This window comes from Schistocerca americana, chromosome 7 (assembly GCF_021461395.2).
Source record: "Schistocerca americana isolate TAMUIC-IGC-003095 chromosome 7, iqSchAmer2.1, whole genome shotgun sequence".
Taxonomy (NCBI): domain Eukaryota; kingdom Metazoa; phylum Arthropoda; class Insecta; order Orthoptera; family Acrididae; genus Schistocerca; species Schistocerca americana.
The window spans coordinates 329,453,868-329,475,613 of record NC_060125.1 but is presented as its reverse complement, the minus strand read 5'-3'; the positions used below and the strand labels follow the sequence as shown (position 1 = coordinate 329,475,613).

General features: G+C 41.2%; 1 protein-coding gene across 1 annotated transcript in view; it reads left to right on the top strand.

Moving 5' to 3' along the window:
- LOC124622915 (protein O-mannosyl-transferase TMTC1-like) overlaps nt 1-21,746 on the top strand; it is a 675,090-nt gene that overhangs the window by 316,950 nt on the left and 336,394 nt on the right. The window contains exon 5 of the mRNA XM_047148705.1: nt 13,652-13,725. Coding sequence (XP_047004661.1) covers nt 13,652-13,725 — 74 coding nt within the window. The remainder of the gene's footprint in view (nt 1-13,651; nt 13,726-21,746) is intronic.

The following is a 21,746-nucleotide window of genomic DNA, read 5'->3' as shown; positions in this document are numbered from 1 at the left end:
AAGGAATAACGTTATAACTCTTATTCGGGAAAGAATACTACCAAATTTTCTACGTTTGTACTACGGCCCACATAAGGGATGTATAAAGACAGGTAACTAGGCGCCCGTGCGTAACGAGGCATGTGAACACTCAGTTATCCCCACATTCCAAACACAGTAGATACTGGATATAAACTTCGAATTACTCAAAATCATGTAACGTAGAATTAGATTGTTTGGTTGTAAACGTAAAAGTAAATTTAATGTCCCCAAGCATATTGGATTCATCAATTCATACGTCATATAACGTATCCTGATTCATGTCGTCACCTTGCAGTGTACATTTTTCGTCCGTCTCCATATTTTATGTATGTGACCCTATAGCGCCATTTCATACTACGCTAGCATTTTCTTAAAGGTAACTAATCTCCTGTGAAATCCTGATAGTGCGGAATTATAGTTTATGATATTGCCTTTTTTTTATAAGTTGGCTCTGACTGCTCTAGGTAACATTAGTAGGCAGTCGACTTTAGCAGCATGAATTCTATTACAAAGCGAATTCGAAATAAATTATGAACTTCGAGTATACTACAAAACAATGATGTCTGATATGCTGGACTCCAGTGTTCGTCCGTACATTTGATGTCAAGAAACCGTCTTTCCTTATTATGTTGATTATACCTGTCACCCTCATCAACACTGAAAACATAAAAATTATCAAAACAATTGATTACAGTGGTTTTAAGGTGTTTCATTTATCTTTGAGAGAGAGAGAGAGAGAGAGAGAGAGAGAGAGAGAGAGATAGAGAGAGAGAGAGAGAGAGGACTGCCTGCAGAAAGCGTCTGTAAAATAACCGTTAATTATTTTGCGCTTAAGTTGAACGTTTGACTGTCAGGTAATTACAAACAGTTAGTTTAACGGATTTGAAGAAATCGTGGGTTTGTATACAGGAATTTTTACATCGCATCACTATGCATATTATGTTTAGTTCTTTAATGGAAATTAACGATTATCAAAAACGACCTTGTATTGCATTCGATTGTACTTTTTTATTTTAACGTTAATAAACACTGAAAATGCTTGTTCAGTCCATATTTTAATGTAAATGAGGCAATATCTCGTCGAAAATGGTATCGTAAATTGTTTCTAACAGGTTATCGTTTCAAAAAGAATTTTATAGATCGTTTGTTTGTCTGCAATATTAGAATATAATCAGATGACATTCGGTACTTAAGTTTTAGCGAACTAAATAACGTTCTTGAAAACAAAGCTTCATTTGTGTCAGGGAAGGATAGAATGCATCTGTGAGACACTTGATCTGAAGACAAAAACTACTTAGAAGATGAGAATGACTAAGCAATTTGGTTCTGACGGACATTAGGTTGCACTTACATGATACAATCGATATTCTATGAACAGAAAACACTGAATCTTGTAGTAATTTTATTAGTACACATTGTTTCCTCAATTGAATACTGCGTAAGTACAAATTTTTTTATTTCGTTGTGTTAAGATGTCTTAGAAACGAACAAAATGTTTGTTAGGAGAGAGTTTTGCATTCCAGTTGATTTCTCGAAATAGCGACTAGATTTGACAGTCTAAATCGAATTATATGAAACAATGTAAGTTGTACGTTAAAACTTTTATCGTATCTTACAGGATCACCAGCTCTTATTCCCAGAGTTCCAGCACCGTTGCAGAATACGCCTTATCAGAGTAATAGACACTTCTCTGACCTGTCATATGAATGATTTTTGAAAAGTCCCGTAATTTTACGGGGTGTAAATGGAAGTTTCGTCGATAAAATAAGCGCGTGTGTACATAAATCCTTGCATTGTTACGAAATCAGAGCTTCGTGTTAGTTTTGGTACCCCTTATAAAGGCTTAGGCTAGAAAATTAGCTCTAGACTGCAAGTCGGTACTTGTAAGGCCATTCGGTTTGATCACTTCATTCGTAAATCCTTTGAACACTCATGAAAGTCTCTCTTCCGTTTGAGCTACATTTATACACATATGTTATGAGTGAACGAGTGACACTACGACTGCATGAACACTCTTCCTTGTATCAATTTGTATTAGACACTAATTAAATAGATACGTTTCTTCTCAAATAATGCGCATAAATGATATAAGTAAATTTACCTATTTCTCGCTAAATTTTTATTCGGTATTCTCAGTGTTTGCGACCGATGTTAAGGCTGGAAATCATCAGAAAAAAGACATAATGACCAAAATTTGTGACGTAGTCCCATACTAGATTGATACGATTGTAAACCACGGCAGTAACCAGTCTGTTCAATTGAAATACTGTTTTAGAAAAAGGCCGCCAGGGACGAATCGAAAAACCAATAATTCCCATAGTTAGGTAACAGCATATTTCTCCCTTATCAGCAACTTCACTGGAAACAGAAACAGCGAATTAAATATTAATGAAGTGGGGAAACTTTCCGGAAGTCTTGACAGGTATATTTTAGCAACGCCAGATATTCATCAGAGGTTCGTGACTGCTACCGATACGTGGAAATTTCCCAGCCAGTAACGTTATATTTTTCCTTCGCAGACGATAAACTATTTCTAACTCTTCTACACAACTTCAGCGGCAGCAAGCAGGACAAATGTTGCTACATACATTGTGGTCAAAAAGTATTACAACTTATCTGTAGTATATGTTTCATTTAAGTGATGAAACAAGCAAAAATATAAGGGTTATTCAGATATTTTACGTCTAATGGCATTGCTGCACTGTATATGCAACACAGCGCGACGCCAGTGCGCGCATATGAGCACCGACATATTGGCAAGTTATTAGTGTGGCATTCGTGTCTTCCCGACCCCCGTGCGGTAAGTGGGGAAACGTGAAAACGGTGATTCTATTACCAAATGCATCCAAACAGAACCAACTTTCTGTTGTAGTCAATATAATTCTTCTTGATTTGAGGCCGCATTGTCATCTATAAAATTCCGACGTTTCGGCGACTGTTGCAAGGCGCCTTCCAAAGGGTGTATAGCAACACCGGCAAACTTCCATCGGAGAATATAGAACGTCTACTCGTATGGGGCAGCATGTACGTCGAAAACGACTGTTCCCGAACGATGAACCAAGTTCATGATAAAACAAGTCCCCATATAGTAAATGTTGCAACGTGGAACTTACGCCAAATCTAGTGGGAGACATTCGAGCACCCGTCCTACAGTCATTATCTCTCACCATTATGATTATCAGACCTTCAGTCACTTAATGAAGGCCTCGAATGGTCGACTGTTCCCGTCGGACGTAGATGTGCAGCAGGCAGTTACAGACTTCTTCACGCAGCAGGACACGGCGTTTTACCAAACAAGTATCTTCAACCTGGTGCGTCCATGGGAGCATTGCCTCAATGATCACGGTCGTTTTGCCTCATCAGCGTACCGCTTCTCGACTCTACGGCCCCTGCACGGCTACTTTCCTATCATACCTTACACTACACATGTAAGGTAAACAACGTTAGTGTAAGGAAAGCAAACATGCAACTCTTTATTTAACAGTACAGTCCAGTATTCACTTCCTTAGAGGTGTACCTAGCTTTAGAAATTTTCTTGGTTTTCGCTTTAGCCTGTTTAATACAAATGTGTCCTCAAGACATGAAATAGAGAGATATGAATTGAAAGTAATAAAACATGACATTCATTTAGAAAAGAGCTATAAATCGGGAGAACGTCAGTTATAGACATTTATTCATGGTACTGTTATGAACTTAAATAGTTACTTCGTACGCTCCTTTGGATAGCCATCTTCCACAGTCGCCATTATACGTAAATTACTATTTTTTCTGTCTTATACTTACTGTAATTTAGGAGAATATTAAACCAAACGCATTTCAAATAATAGGTGATGGTTTTTTGGTTATGGCGTATACAAGACATATTATGTATGCAATATCTGTGGAATCACACTTAAGATACTTTGTCAATAAAAACTAAACACGTCTGGCGTAAAACTGTCCTCAATTGCGTTAAGTATGAGACAGAAAAGGAGTTATATCTCCAAAGTTTTTAAGCAGAGTACGCATATAAATTTCAAACTGCGTGAAGAAAATTCGGGTGGTACAATAGTTTACATTTTTTTAAAGTGTCTTTATGTATGGTCTTTGAGGTAAAATTTAAGTTGGGCGTGTGGTTCTTGAGCAGTGTTATCAACCGGTGTACGCTGCGTGGAACGTTGCGCACCTTTTGTGTAAATCACAATTCTCTTGATAATTTTTTTCATATTATATCTTTTTATATTGCAGTTAAAGATACAGTGGTGGCACATTTTCCTTCATTTCATTTTTTCTTTATGATACGAAATTGGAGAATAAAGTGTTTCACTTGCTTTACTTATGAAGCATCTTCAGGTGCGGTTTTGCAGATAAAGTTTACAAACTGCGAAACCGGAGCAGCTGCTGCTGTATTGGAACGTATGCGGTCAATTATCTTAAAGGTAGTAATCTCCCGTCAGAGATATTAAAATTACAGTCCTTGCATGTCTGGTGTAGGCAAAGCGTTTCACATTTCCCTCTTGTAGATGTATAGCACTATTATCAAACCATTTTCAAGCAGTTAGATAAACGATTGAAGTTAGTTCGTAAATTAGTCACTTGTTCCATGAAAAATCTCCACAACATTTCGTAATGCGGGGGAAGGAAAAAATTTACGAGTTATTAACTTAATTTGCATTTAAAAATAACTCATTTCTGGCCATTTACAGACGATTTCACACAACAGAATATTGAGTTTCGTAACAAAAATGGATACACATAACTTTTTCAGTAAATAAGCTCGTGCGATTAATTAAATTTTCCTGTTGCATCACAGCAGGGTAGACCATTTGTCAGTTTTATAGTTCCACTGTTTATCAAAACCATCTGGGACGTACATGTTTGTATGAGACAGCACAAATTTCGGATCTCGATTGATTCGTGTATCGTATAATGAGGCCATCAGTCCTCGAAATCGGTAGCGTTCAGAACTAAAGCCAATGGGCACATCTAAAATAAAAACAAAGAAAATTGCTCGTCGTAGCTGAGGCTAGTATACAGGGAACCTCAAAATGCTTAATTCGATTTCATGTGACTATTTTTTTTAAGATGAATGGAGATAAAAACTTGAGGTGAATCGTAGCATACGCTTCGGAAATAAAGGGTTGCCTCGGCACTAATTTTAAATTGCGTCTTCATACGGTTGTCAACGGTCATGCGGCAGTGGGTGTGCCGGTTCCTATCCCATCACCAAAGTTAAGCACTGCTGGGCGTGGTTGGCACTTGGATGGATCACTATTAGGGCCACTATGCGATGTTGACCTACTGCTCTGCTCTTATCCTCGCGATGCCAGTTAAGGAGTTATTTGACCGAGTAATAGCGGCTCCCGGTTACGAAGACTGCCAGCTGCCGGGGGACGGTGTGCTGATCCCACGCCTGTCCAGGGGCCCTTGTCGACTGAGGATGGCACGGCGATCGGTCGGTACCTTTGGGACCTCTGCCGTCTATTCGGAAGGAGTTTCTTATGGTTGCTTACAGGGGTCTCCCAGATGTAGCTAGATCCCCGTTCGTTTATTACCCTGTGTTCGTCACTTTGTAACACTGGTAACGTAACAACAAATTGTGTTTTGCGTCATCCGTTTCAACAGGTTGTATTTCAGTTAGTACTCCGCGACGTGATTTGCATCTGGACTACGGCACTGTACCTACTACAGCGCAGGAGGCGTATGGGTATCGCATTGCATCGATGGCCTCCAATGGCGCCTATTTTCACAACAAGTATTACTTTCCTTTTTTGGGGGGGAGGGGGTGGGGGGGAGGAAAAATTCGTGTAATCTCCTCCCTTGCCAACAACTCTGGTGAACTGCAACGCCGAATAGCCACTGCAGATAACTCGGTAGCTCCAGACACACTCGTAAAATTATGGAATGAACTGGTCTATCAACTATTAAGTATATTTCAGTAAAGGTTCACACACATTATTTCATGGCTACAGCCGTTTTGACAACCTAGACATTATCAATTGGCACAGGTTTCTGGGACAATATGTGCGTCAGAGCTATCGATCAAGATTTATTTATGGACTGTTGATCATGACTAGGCTGTAGGAACAGCAATAGCCCTTAAACGATGTGTGTGAATCTTTACTGAAATATTGTTGGTAGTGGAATGTGATGTACTCATTGATGGTCTCCGACATAAGGCACGACAAATGTGTACGAGTTGTTGACGTCCGTGTGGTGCACGTTTAATATCTAAAAGTTAAATAAAAACTTTGATCCCAGACTGATTTCTGAAGTTATACATAGTTAATTGACAAGTCATACCGTATACCATAGATGATGACATACAGGTGTCAAAGCTATGATGGTATAAAACTAAAGGAAAAATCCAATAGTTCCCAATATTTGTATTTGAAGTTCGTTAGAGTCTCACATAACCGATTCACAACTTTAATGTTGTATCTTCTGGTGTATATTCATAGAGAATTTTTTTATAAAATAATGCCTTGATAACAGAGTAATGGGGAATTTATGAAATGTTCTCCAACGTTGCATTCGCATGCACACGAGATATTCACCTTTAAAATTAGACACTTATTTTCAAAATAAAAGCTTTGTAGTCCTTTGCATAAGTTGGCACTGACTTCAAGTTTCTTCTTTCATTCGTGTATACGAAAGGGTACAGATATCGACACCGCTACGATGTATCGAATCTTATCCTTAGCGATTTCCCCTGGACCAAAAACCCCATATAGTGCGGGGTTCCCCGTCGATTAGGGAGAGGCGTGAGCGTTTCTGGCTCATGCAGGAAAGGCAACCGTTTCTCCTAGAGGGCGGCTGGTTGGGTGAACGCGTTCGAGTCGGGATCTGCAGTAGGTGGTGTAAATATGACAAACATAATTTATTCCATGGTTGTTGTCCAGTACCGGTTAGAGAAAATTTTTCCCGACTAGAGACATGTCATTTCGGGTCTCCTCCTCTGTATATTCATATGAATTACTTATAATTTGCCACCACCCTCCGCTTTCAGTCTCTTCCTCATGCTTTAGCTACCATTCCTTGGGCTCTAAATCCAGTACAGTGGAAATGACATGTTGTCGCTACTAACGTGTTACACTCGGCGTGCAAATTTTACTGGGGGTGCCTCTGGCGCCCCATTCAGCTTATCAGCCAAAGCGAACACTTCTGCCGCTCCATCCTTAAACCGACCCAGTCCAATGTGGAACAGTAAGAATGTTATCACGGTTACCGAACAGGATCAAAAAGGACAAGGAATACTCACCCGAAAATATTAATAATGTGTGTGGTCATGTATTCTCAGTAGAGTTTAAATCGGCATGGAGACTTTTTCTTGAAGGCAACACATAATTAACACATTGTTAACCTCAAGTGAGACTGCTAGTCATACATTCACTCATCAAATAATAAAAGCCTTATGTAACAAGATATCACCAGTTGGTATATAAATCATATTAATCTCTTAGAAAAACTCAAGTTTTCTGGAAATGGTGATGCACTGCTAGTTTGAATCATACTTAAAAAAACGAATGCAAAAGGTTGTGCGAGTAATCCAGATAATGTCAGGAGAGAAAATTTTAGTACCTGGAGAGAAATTACAAGGGTACACTCTCAAGGTTAAAGTTTGGGTCCACTCCGACTCCTCATTACGTCACTGATGTTCCACTTAACATTCAACAAGCAGTTTTTTTTTCAGACAGCAGTGGTGTTATAATAAATTCCATTAGGGACAAAGCTACAGAAGAGATTGTTAGCGAACATTTTCAAAATATTATTAAGTCATTCTCTGAAAATATATTATCCCTAAATTAAAAAGAAAACACAAACATTATATTCCATTCGATGGAACAGATAGATTCATACCAACAGTTGACGTAGGACATAAACAGTAGTCAACAAACGGGGTAGAATGCTGCAAATTTTTGGGTGCCAATACTGATGAGACCTTGAATTGGAAGAAGCGTATACTCAGCTTCAGTTGAGTTCAGCTACTTCTGCTCTTCGTGAAATTTGTACTCTTGGAAACAAACAAATTAACATCTTGAGATATTTTACGTATTTCCGCTCAACGAAGTCTTGTGGTATAGCAGCCTGGTGTAAGTCATCTCTTCGAAACCAAGTTATAAACAGTACACAAGCGAGCAGTAGGAATATTATACGGTGTTCCCCTGCAGTCATCATGTACGAACTTCTTCAAGCATTAAAGCATTTTAGCTGCACTATCACAACATATATATTTGCTAATGAAATTCTTCGCAAATTATCTACTACAATTCGAGGACAACAGTGATGTGCACACCTAAAACACTAACGGGAAAAACGATTTTTAATAGCCATTATTAAAGCTGTCAGTGGGTCGGAAACCACTTCAGTATGCAACAGCAAAAATCTTTGATCTTTTACACAATAACATATAATGCCTGACAGTTAGCAAATCAAGTTTTGAATTTAAGCTACAATCATTTCTCCTGAGTAACTACTTCTCCTTCATTTCTGCTGAAAAACTGGTAGCTAGTAAATGAAATTCTTAAGTATTGTCACATGAGTAGAACTAAAATGAAAAGGTGTTTCTTGGTTTTAACATTATTAAGCCGCGCGGGATTAGCTGAGCGGTCTGAGGCGCTGTGCGGCTGGTCCCGGGGGGTTCGAGTCCTCCCTCGGGCATGGGTGTGTGTGTTTTTCCTTAGGATAATTTAGGTTAAGTAGTGTGTAAGCTTAGGGACTGATGACCTTAGCAGTTAAGTCCCATAAGATTTCACATACAGACATCCATTAAACAGACTCGTTCCACATCATTTCAATATAAAAAAAACGTTTAAATGATCTATGAAACATGTAACTAACTGACCAGATTCGTCAATTTACGCTCAGTCCGGAACCGCGCGACTGCTACGGTCGCAGTTTTTAATCCTGCCTCCGGCATGGATGTGTGTGATGTCCTTAGGTTAGTTAGGTTTAAGTAGTTCTAGGTTCTAGGGGACTGATGACCACAGATGGTACGTCCCATAGTGCTCAGAGCCATTTGAATCATTTTTTGTTCAATTTAAAGACCACTTTTCAACATATTACGTTCAGTGAGTCAATTATACTGAAGAGTGACAGCAACATACTGAGAAGACACGTATCACATAGGTACACGCCCATGATAGTTATTGCACTACCGAGATACTCGTGCGTCGGGTAACGCTGTCTACAAATAGTCCGATGCCGAATCAATACGACAGAAAACAACGGGTAAAAAAATTTTACTGACTTAATTAACAGTTCATTAAATCGTCAAACCACGGGGCAACGTCCATAGAAGATATGGCGTTATGAAATAACATGACTACTTTTGAAATACTCTGTATTATGAATTGGCGTACTTCATGCCAGCGGGACAGTCGGCCCTTCACTCTCGGAACAGCGGGAAGCCTTTATTCGCTCCTGATACGAATGCGGATCCTCCACCAGCACTCTCGGTGGTAATGAGTCAAAGTTCTTTGCCAGCGCCCCTGCCGGATGCCCGTCTAATGAGGCGCCACGAATGAAGGCGCTAACTGGCGCCGTGTTCCAGAAATTAGGCCCATTTGAGATTTGCATGCGCCGCATGAGATTACCATATAATAAACATCGGGGCGGCACGCTACACCCATCTCGGGCAACTTGCGCCCGCAATCGAGAGCTCAAGTGCCGCCCGCTCGCCCGCTCGCCCTCTGGCTCGTTGGCGGTGTTGGTGTTATCTTTACGGCGGAGCCACTCGGCACACGCCGCGTCTGCCGCTAATTCCTCGTCGACGATAGCGTCGATGCTCACACCAGTCGTGTTTCGCCCGTAGCGGTGTCGTGATCACTGGCGCCATTGTCACGCTTCAAGAAAGCTGGCGCGCCCAAACAGAAACAATTCACACAGTTGAATCTCTACACTCACAGCCTTGTGGAAACGAAAAACTTTAGTTCACTGACTCCAATAAATTCTAAACACTATCAAATTTAAAATTACATTACTGTACTCCATAACGCCTCAACAGTACGAGTCATAAAAAGCATGGTTTAATAATTAAATCATAAATAGTACTGCACATTTCATTTGGTGGTTCATATTGGAGATAATTCAAGATAGTGGGATAGGAAAATCTGCCGTAAATCCAAAGATATACAAATTAGGAAAGGGAATACGAGGGAACACAAAAGACTTGAATCAAAAGTGCGTATCTAGACAATCAAAAATAAAGCAGCTCAAAAGGCAGTAGAAAAACAGAAAAACAAATGATTACAATTACAGAAAAAATTGATGATCTATTCAGGACAAAGACCTTGAAAACTTGGTCAAGTCATTAACTCCTGGCCCTAATGCAATCAGTTAATCGGCTTGGAAGTTATTGTTAGATCTGTTGGACGCTCCCCTACGGATATCGGGCCAAATTCTGTCATTCTGGATCGTTAGATCGCCAAAAGCCTGAGTAGGTAGGACGCTCCTGCCCATAATGCTCCATATGTTGTCAACTAGGGAAAGATCCGGTGACCTCGCTGGATACGATTTTGCAAGTATCAAGATTATTAACAGAAACTCTGGCCGTGTACGTGTGAGCATTGTCTTGCTGAAATATAAGCCTGGGATGGCTTGACATGAGGAGAATAAAATGGGAGTAGAATATCATCAACATACCGCTGTGCTACAGGATGCCGCTGGTGACAACCAAAGGGTCTTGCGATGAAAGGATATGGTACCCGAGACCATCACTCCTGGATGATGTGCCGGTGGCGGGCGACAGTCAGCTTGGTATCTTGGTGCCCCACAGCTGTCTCCAGATGTGTATTCGGCCTGGAATCCCATTGCCTGGAGTAGAACTGTCTTCATTTACGAGTCCCGCTTCGAACTGTCCCGATTACCAGCGAAGACGTGTCTGCAGACGCCTCAGACAATGGCTGGATACCAACCTTATTGTAGCCTGCCATACGACAGGATAACCAGGACTGACGGTCTGGGGTGCTATATCGTTCCACAACAGGATCTCTTTGTTTGTTATCTGCGACACCCGTACAGCACAGCGGTACGTCGACGACATTCTACGTTCCATTTTGTTGCTCTTCATGGGTCATCCTGAGCTTACCTATGAACAATATGACTGATGTTCGCTCGTACACAGCGAAAGTTTCTACTGTCTTCGTGCTTGACAACCTGCCTATTGGCTTCTGTGTCGGGTTCTTCGCCCGACGTTCATCTAATGATTTTTCTGACGTTTCGCCAGCACGAGTGGCTGGCATTGTCACAGCTTCACCCTCCATTGCCGGTGGTGAACTGGAGCCGAGCTCGTGGCCGCAGACTGTATGTACCTGGCGCGCCAACGTCCGAGGGCTTCTCCGCGGTGATTTCCGGTGCAGTTCTCCTCTTGCTACCTGCGACGGTCGTTCGCTGCAGTACGGGAAGCCAGGATCCGTTTACCTTAAGGCTTTCCTCTTTCTTGTTCAAACTGTTCGCGTGTTTTTGTATTTCTACAGCTTCTCTGAACATGCGCGTGTGATAGTGCGTCTCTACAGCCAGAACTTCCGTATCAGCGAATTTTATTACGTGGTCGGTCTCATTCAGTGCGTGCTCTGCCACTGCCGATTTCTCCACCTGCCCCAACCTGCAATGTCGCTTATGCTCTTTAATCCTGGTGTTAATGGATCGTCCAGTCATTCCGACATAAACTTTTCCGCATGTGCATGGTATACGGTATATTCCCGACATTGCAAGTGGGTCTCTTTTCTCCTTCGCCGATCTCAGACACTCTTTGATCTTCCTTGTCGGTTTGAAAATCGTCTTTACGCCATGTTTGCGCAATATACGGCCGATTCTGTCCGTCACTCTGGGAATGTATGGCAGAAAGGCCGTACCCGACATTTCTTTTTCTGGTTCCTTACTTCGCCGAGTGTTTGGCTCTGTTACACTTCTAATATAATTTGTGGAGTACCCATTGCTCCTCAGGACAGTTTCCAGGTGTTGCATTTCTCGTTTGAGGTGTTGCGGCTCACATATTCGTCCTGCTCTCGTTACGAGCGTACTGATCATGCCTCTTTTCTGGCTCGGGTGGTAGTTTGACAGTTTGTGCAGGTATGGGTCCGTGTGTGTCGGTTTTCGATACACGCTGTGTCCCAGGTTTTCGCCGTCCCTTGTGACCACCACATCTAGAAATGGCAGTTTCTTGTCCTTTTCTACTTCCATGGTAAATGTTATGTTGGCATGGAGGCTGTTCAAGTGTCTTAGGAAGTCACCGAGCTGTTCTTCACCATGGCTCCACACCACGAAAGTATCATCGACGTACCTGTACCACACCTTAGGTTTGCAAGTCGCCGAGTCCAGTGCCTGTGCTTCGAATTGTTCCATGAAGAAGTCTTTTTAGTGACCTCGCTGCCCGTGGGACGAGGATATTTCGCTGAACTAGCAGGGTCTGCTGACTGTATGCTACCTACGCCAGTAAATTGAGCAAGTTATTTTCAATTAGGAAATCCTAACAATGTCTCTAAGCAGAGAAATAGAAGAGTCAGGAGGTTTATTTTGCTTCACCCATCTCCTTTCACGTGGAAAAGATGATTGGAATATAGATAACACACACTGTGTACCTGCTACTGGTCGGGGGGCAGAAGCAATAATAATACGTCTAGCGTCAGCGTCTCTAGCAAAAATTGTTCCCCATGACTTGATTAATCACCTGTAATCGTTGCAGTTAAAGACTGTGAAACACCCTTTGTATTGTTTCACTCACCCTGAAGGACAGAGCAAGCTGCTTGACTGTGAGAACCGAATTCATTCAGTTTCTTCTTAGGTTAATAATTATTTTACAATGTTATTCAGCTTTTCTTCTCATAATTTATTTCCCTTAAATCTCGCACATTTTGTTATATCTGTCCTTCCGACTGTACTAGTTCAGCTGGCAGCGTGTATCTGTTTTCATGTGCGATGACCAACCTGACATGTGAAGCATATTTACCTTTATTTTCTTAGCTTCTGCGGCAAAGGGTATACTGGGTAGTTCGAGATTTGGGTAGTTCTAAGAACTTGCTTTCTTTCTTTATTTCTATTTCTTTTTTTCTTTTCTTCCAGCCAAATATAACGTGAGCTGGTAGTACAGCAGAGTAAATCACTATTAGAAATGAATATCTCTAGATTACCAATATTGTTATTTGTCTTGGAACAAGGATAATCCCCTGAAAACACTCATGGGAATTAATGTATTAGTATCATTTTTAATATGCTTTTGGACAAAATTAAAACATTCAGCGTGGGTGTGTACTCTTCTAAAGTTACTCATTCGGAAGCGAGAACTGGATATTCACGTATGCGAGACCGACGGAGTACCGGAATATTCGATTTTCATCTAATATCCTGTTTTACAAATACGTTTGTGGGAACAATCTTTGTAGGAATAGAATTTTACATATGTATCATTCGTTAAATACTTAAATACACATTACTGGGTTATAGTAATAACAATAAATGTAGTGAAATGAACTCTCATTCTAAATAATTAAGTCTTTAGATACGTTGTAAATTAAGCATACGAGAGCGGAAGTTTCAACATATTCTTCTTCAATGATAGCGCAATGAGATTTTTTTAATGATGTCTTGCTGCAGCAACAACCAAAGAAAAATCTTTCGTTAGCCATTATAAAAGTCTCTGTTTTCTTTGCAGGTGACGGGGATCGTGGGTCGCGCAGATGTGCTGGCTTGTGTTTTCTTATTATTGTCGCTGCTCGCCTATCACGGGTGAGTATTGATGGGAAATCTTTAACTGACATTTGTTTTGTAAATAATTTTCCTGCTAGTTCTGGGCCACTAAATATCTCGATAATATGAAGGTATTATTTACTCTGAAATTCTTGTTCAAATACTTCCGTAACAACAGGTAATTCTCGTACAAACGTTCATCATATAACGTATTTTCGACATACTATCGGTTGGAACAGTGACTAATAGACTTAAGAAATAATATGTGTTTTAGTCTGCAAACGCACTCTTCTTTTTTTTTCGCCTACTAGCTACCAGTTTCGTAACGCAGTTTCATCGTCAGACCACACCTGCACCATGAGCGACGATTGCGTCGTCCCAGGGGATGGCCTGAGGATAGTACTGTATAGCAAAACCGGTAACAGTAGGAAAAACAGAAAGACAGTTTCAATTATAGACTACTACATGTACAGGGTCATTTAGCTTCCCCTAACAATGTCTTTTTACACCTGGCATTCAAAAACAGCGTGCGAGAGTTTCGTAATCTTTCACTCACTACTCTTTAACTGTTAGTCCTACAGGAAGGAGGAACAGGATTTTTTGTAAGAAAGTCCACAAAGAAAAAGTTTTTATAGAGGTATGTTTCCCTAGAGTCCGTAGTTTTCAAGCTATTGATAGAAAAGCTGCAAAAATTACGTGCAAACGCGCCCCAACTCCCACATTCAGCTCCCACCGGTCAGGATTTGTAGTATGTTGTTCATGGCACTCCCTCTTATCACAGTAGAAAAATTAGCGACTGCACTAGTTGTTTCCCACATACGACCTTTTTTGGTCTTCATTGACCAGCCATGTTACTCCTTAGGCGAGCACTTACTGTAAAGCTGATGTAAGTGTAAGATTTGCTTAAACTTTTTTAAAAATTTTAACATCATACAGTAAACAATTCCTTCGTTATTCGTAAGGCCTGCTGACCACGAAACTAGTGTGTTTGTAGTTTTCACGTAATTTTCACGTAACATTTACGATAATCTTTTTTCTGTCATTAACCTCACGGGCACGTTCAAGTTAATAACATTAACGAAATAGGCGACCATGCTGGTGGCGTAATAGGTCAGTGAATAGAGACCAATAAAGTTAAAATTAACGTGAACAGTTCGCGTCGTCGGAAATTTTTTAATAGCGGTACGAAGGAGAGCGACGAACAACATAGAATAAATCCTGCCTGGTGAGGCTAAGTGTAGGAGCGGAGTTGCGTTTGTAGGTCGCTTCTGTACGTTTTCCTCGAATAACTCGGAAACCGCTGCCTGTAGTGAAAACGTATACTAGTACTAAATGTAACTACTTCATATTTCTTATAAAAATACCCTGTTCATTTTTTCTGTAGCACATACAGTTTGCACTTAGCGAGCGCGAAAATATGAAAATCTCGTGCGCGGTATTGGAATGTCATTTTTAACATTGCGGGTTGCATAAAACAACATCGATGGGGACAGCTGAATCGACCTGTATTGTTGATCACACTCGTCTCAATGTTTAGGGTGTTAGAATTTGACGAATGCGTTTAAACTGACTGCTTCGAAGTTTATCACAGTACTTGGGACATTCACCCACGGAGACTGTGCTTGTAACAGAAAACTTCTGAATATCGTACACTCGGATAGACTGTTTTTCTGAACTTTCATTCGAAGATAAATATCAGAAAAGATGACGCCAATTTGTTCGAAATATTCTGTTCTTCAGCCGGTAACGCGGTTCCATCAACGTAAGGGAATGCGACCACTGTAACTTAAACGGACATGTTGAGATCTAGACGGCAGGGGCCATCTTCAACTGGAGAGGCTATACACTCTTTTCCAACAAACTTTATTCTTTGCCCTCCCTCCGTTAGTGAACGAAATTGAATCTATTCTGTTTTATACAACATATACTTAACTGCGGGCTATGTACATAGAAGCGGATGTAAAAGATCAACAAACTCAAATCAGGATACTCATTAACTATTTACAAACTTCCTAACGATTAGTAACTGCTTGCCGGAGCTGGACTCGGATCAGCAGTCCCTGACATTCCAAGGCAACGCTTACATGGACACAACAATCTTACCATGTTTCATTAACCGACCCAAGAGCTTTGATATTACGAGTACTCTCCTCGTAAATTTACGAGTAGTTCAGCGGGTTAACGAAAGGCAATCGACATGACAGAAGTGATGGTTTCAAAACGTAAACCTCACTATGGTCTTAGAGAAGTAAGTCTTCTCCTCTATGAACAAGGTCAAATCTTAGTATCTCCGAGTTCGGATTTTGCTGGTTCCGCGACTGTTGTTCAATTAATTAAAAATTTTAAAAATTAATGAAAAGCCACTCCAGTTGCTGAAAGAAACTTTCGGCCTGTTTCGGCCTTTATATCAGTTCATTATCAAGTATATTTGAAAGTTATGCTGTAGAGGAGCACGTCAAATGATTTGACATTGTTTCTCCACATCGTAACCTTCGGATACGCTTCCTGACGGCCTAATACACTATCCAGCAAATTAATGTGATCACCTGTGAAAAATCTGATTAACCACGTTTCACAGTGCGGACGGTTGCGAGACGTGCAGGAGAGTTCTGGAAGATACCGACCTGGGTATGGAGCCACGTCGACTCCAGTGCGGTGGTCAACTCCACTGGGTTTCTCGGTTGAGGATCCTTAATGCGAACAGCCAGATCGAGGTGCTCCCACAGATTCTCGATCAGGTTTAAATCCGCCGAGTTTGGTGACCAGGGGACTACGGTGAATACATCCTGGTCCTCAATGAACCACACACGTGCACTGCGAGTGCGGCGACTCATTGCATTGTCCAGCTGACAGAAGCCATCGTGCCGCGGAGAAACAAACTGGACGTAGGGGTGGACATGGTTGCCAAGGATGTACACACACTACTATTAATCCACTGCGCCTTTCAGAATGACTAAACCTCCCACGGAACGCCCTGCGACATCGACGCATACGAAGATTCTTGAGTCCGCATCTCGTGGTCGTGTGGTAGCGTTCTCGCTTCCCGCGCCCGGGTTCCCGGGTTCGATTCCCTGCGGGGTCAGGGATTTTCTCTGCCTCGTGATGACTGGGTGTTGTGTGATGTCCTTAGGTTAGTTAGGTTTAAGTAGTTCTAAGTTCTAGGGGACTGATTACCGTAGATGTTAAGTCGCATAGTGCTCAGAGCCATTTGAACAATTTTGAAGATTCTTGCAGGGTATTTGCTTCTCCGATGAAGAAGAAAACATGATTGATCTGAAACGGCCACATGTAGCCACTCAGTCTTCAATTACGGTCCTGGCGAGCAAATTACAGCGTTTGTCGCCAATGATCAACAGTCAGCATGTTGCATGAACAAGCTGTGTGCTACGGAGAGCAGTACGCAGCAGCGTTCGCCAAACGGTAGTTGAAGAGTCTCTGTTGGAAGTCTGCTCAATCGTTGCACGTCTATTCGCCAGTACACATCGCTCAAGCAGTCATTTACCCATGTCATCTATAACTCGTCGTGGACCTCAGTAGCCTCAGCGGTGGTTTTGGATATCACCCTTTTTTCATTCACGTTATACTTTAAAGATGGCGGCACGCGAACAATTTACAGAATTAGTCGCTTCGGAAACGCTTCCATCCTTGATCCGAAAGACTCTTTTAGACGTCAGCTAACTCACTCCGTTTCCACATTACAACAAAGACTGCACTGTTTTCCGAGTCAATCCAACATGCCTTTTATACCCTCCAGTGCACATGCGTTCTGTGATTGGTTACTGCACGCTGACGTCTAACATAGGTGGTGGTCACCTTAATGTGACTAGATCGTGTACAAAGGCCGAAACCGGTCCTGTCGACTCTGTAAATTATAATAAAGCAACTAGAGCGGGTTTTCATTTAGTTTCAGAAAGAAAAGAAGGGTACTTCGGGAGACATTTTCTGTGGAACGGGATGGGGGGGGGGGGGGAGGGGGGCGGAAGGCCTTAAGCCTTCCAAACACAGTACCTTTCCGCTTTTGGCAAGTGAAAAGGGCAAGTACTATGATCTGAAAACACCAGAACATACTCGAGAGCTTACAATAGTCGTTGGACAAGCAAGGTGAAAGTATTTAAGAGAAATAGTAATATCATTTTGTTTCTCAGTGGGAAAATGATTCGAAACATATTGCATAAATTCTTCAGAATAAGTTTTCAGCAAAATTTACTTTCAACTTTTATTAGTTTGTAAGGTGTCAGGCAAATCCAACACCTTCCATGAAAACCCTGACATGATAAGCAAATCCAGTTGTAAATCACATAGATCCGAATAAATCGTGACATTAAATTAACCAAAGTAATACGAGAAACGAGTGAGCAAATGGAATACCACAGACTAACGCAAGAATGCCGAAATGCATGTCATACCTTCCCACTGTGAGACAGACGCAGTTTCGAGGGGAGAAACGAGAACAGAAGCCGAGAGCAGAACCGTGTTAAGCTAGAAGGCCCTACGATAAGGGACGGACACCCACGTCACCAGCTAACCACCAGGACCACCCCCCCAAGCCCATGTTAAAAGCTAGAGCCCTCCAGAAGAACAGTATAGATCTTACGGTAACACTAAAAGGGCCACACTAGCCGCAAGTTTTAGTGGGAGACTTTTTCGTGTCTCTGTTACGTTGCAAACCTAAAACAATATTGCCCCACCACGAAAAGTAACCGCTGGGACTACCCCCCAGCCCACGTTAAAAGCTAGAGCCCTCCAGAAGAACAGTATAGATCTTACAATATCAGAAAAAGGGCCACACCAGCCGCAAGTTTTAGCATGAGACGTTTTCGCGTCTCTGTTACGTTGCAAACTTTAAAAACATTGCCCCACCACGAAAAGTATAACGTTTCTCATAGGATAGACATAATTTTTGTAGGCAGAGCTTAAGGTTAACATTCAGACCCTGATTCATCAGATGAAAACACAGCCAGATAGTTTTTTTTTTTTAACCAACTTCGGTAAATTGTAGTAAGGAGAAGTTAGAGAAGAGTTGCTTCCGAGTCAGGGAGATGCATGGAGCTGCGCCGGCCGCCGCCCCCTGACGAACACCGACAAGGTAATGAGCGCACGCGATGCCGCGTTTTTGAGCTTCACTCTGAACTGCAGAAGTCTCATCTGTTACATCCCTTTTTTACATAATACTAGTGTCGATCGTCAATTGAAGCTCATGGTATTCACATTTGCTACGTAAGTGAAAATCTGAAACGCGATGATTTTTCTGTTATATAATTATTGAGAAGCCACATCAGCCACTGTAATTTACGACAAGTTAGATAAGTAATTAAAGATAATTGAGGGTCACTGTAGACCTTTTTGATAGTTTTCTCTTTTGTGTAACTTAATTTAAACCTAGATTATAGATGTAATATGGCATAGGTCATCCTTCGATCCATTGTAGAACTTGGAAACCCATTCAGGGAATATTCGTTCATATTTTTGTTGAACGCAGTTGGTTTTTATCATCCTGTATTAAAATATTTCCTTTTGTCAATAGTGCAAATTATAAACAATGTTTTGTGAGGAGAATAAAATTTACAATGGTAAACTTAACTGCTTTTTCGACGTTATTTTACTAGCTAACTAAAAATAGGAAAGCCTTGAACCTCTTCCACTAAATTTAGTTAGTATTAAGATTCTATTACAGGTAGTGCAGTGGAGCTGACGCTGAAATAATTAAGTATTTGGGTATATCATCACTAGTCTCACCGATCTCTTCTGAACTCTACATGTCATGTGCGGTCTGGCGTCTCCTTACCAGCAACAGGTCCCAGGTTCAAACTAGTCAATTCCCTAAAAAACACGCTCAGAGCGTCGTTGCGCGAAAGTGGTAGGGAGACACGACTTAGAACAAACAGACACTACGCAGAATGTTAGAAGTTTCTATGGCTTTAATACTAGAGTAGTACGTTGGCAAGTAATGCACATAGACGCTGTAGAGGGCAGCTTTCATCTCACTCTGTTGTCGGCAGAGATATGTTTTGGATTGGTCAAGACTAGATACTGACAGTGTTGAGGAGTCAATCCAATCCAATAGAACTGAATCGTCGTCTACGCTCAAGGAGATTGGTCGGAAAATGGTCCAAGACTGGTGGACTATGCTTGATGGAAGAAAATACGTTCTAAGCAGGAGTCCGTACAGAACATTCATGTCTGAGGTGCTTTCTTAAGTAGCACGTTGAGAGTAGGGAATCATTTTACGGCATCACTCCGAAAGTCGGAGCCCTAGGAAAGAAATCTGGCTAGGTTGTCTATATCTATTGCTGCTAATTGATTGTTGTTGTGGTCTTCAGTCCAGAGACTACTTGGATTCAGCTCTCCATGCTACTCTATTCTGTGCAATCCGCTTAATCTCCTAGTAACTACAGCAACCTACATCCTTCTGAATCTGCTCAGGGTATTCAACTCTTGGTCTCCCTCTACGATATTAATCCTCCACGCTTCCTTCTAGTACAAATCTGTAATCCCTTGACGCCTCAGGATGTGTCCTAACAACCGATCGCCTTTTCTAGTTAAGTTGTGCTGCAAATTCCTCTTCTGCTCATTAGCTACGTGATCTACATATCTAATCTTCAGCATTCTTCTGTAGCACCATGTTTCGAAAGCTTCTATTGTCGTCTTGGCTAAACTATTTATTGTCCATGTTTCACTTCCATGCATGGCTACACCCCATACAAATACTTTCAGAAAAGACTTCCTTGCAGTTAAATCTATACTCGACGTCAACAAATTACTCTTCCTCAGAAACGCTTTCCTTGCTATAGCCAGTTTATATTTCATATCCTCTCTACTTCGACCATCATCAGTTATTTTGCTTCCCTAATACCAAAATTAGCCTACTACTTTGTATCTCATTTCCTGATCTTATTCCCTCAGTATCACCTGATTTAATTCGACTACATTCCATCATCCTCGTTTTTCTTTTGTTGATGTTCATCTTATATCCTCGTTTCAAGACACTGGCCATTCCGTTCAACTGCTCTTCAAGACCATTTGCTGTCTCTGACAGAATTACTACGTCGTCGGCAAACCTCAAAGCTTTTATTTCTTTTCCATGGATTTTAATTCCCACCCAAGGTTTTTCTTTTGTTTCCTTTACTGCTTGCTCAATATACATATTTAATAACATTGGTGGTAAGTTATAAGCCATTCTCACTCCTTTCTCAATCACTGTTTTCCTTTCGTGCCTCTCGATTCTCATAACTGCCAGAAATGTAGAAATTGTAAATAGCCTTTTGCTCCCTGTATTTATCCACTGCCACCTTTAGATTTGATCGTCAAAAGCTTTCTTTAACTCTCCAAACGCTAGAAACGTAGGTGTGCCTTTCCTTAACCTATGTTCTTAGATAATTCGTAGGGTCAGTATTGCCTCGCGTGTTCCAACATTTCTACGGAATCTTAGTTGATCTTGCCCTAGGTCGGCTTCTAACAGTATTTCCATTCGTCTGTAAGGAATTCGTGTTATTATATTGCAACTGTAGCTTATTAAACTGATACTTCAGTAATTTTCATAACTGTCAACACTTGCTTTCTTTGGGATTAGACTTATTATATTTTCCTTGAAGTCTGTCTCATACATCTTGCTCACCAAGGATATCAGTAGTTCTAATGGAATGTTGTCTACTCCTGGAGCCTTGTTTCGACTTAGGTCTTTCAGTGCTTTGTCAAATTCTTCACCCAGCATCTCATCTCCCACTTCATTTTCATCTACGTCCTCTTACATTTCCATCATATTGCCCTCATCAACATCGCCTTGTATAGACAATCTATATACCCCTTCTGCCCTTCTGCTTTAGTTTTTGCTTAGGATTGGTTTTCTATCTGAGCTCTTGGCATTCATATAGGAGGTTCTCTTTTCTGAAAAGCTCTCTTTAATTTTCCTGTTGACAGTATCTATGTTGTCCCTTGTATTACATGCTTCTACATCCTTACATTTGTCCTCTAGCCATCCCTGCTTAGCCATTTTGCACTTCCTGTCGACCTCATTTTTGAGACGCTGGGTTCCCTTTCGCCTGCTTCATTTAGTAGATTGT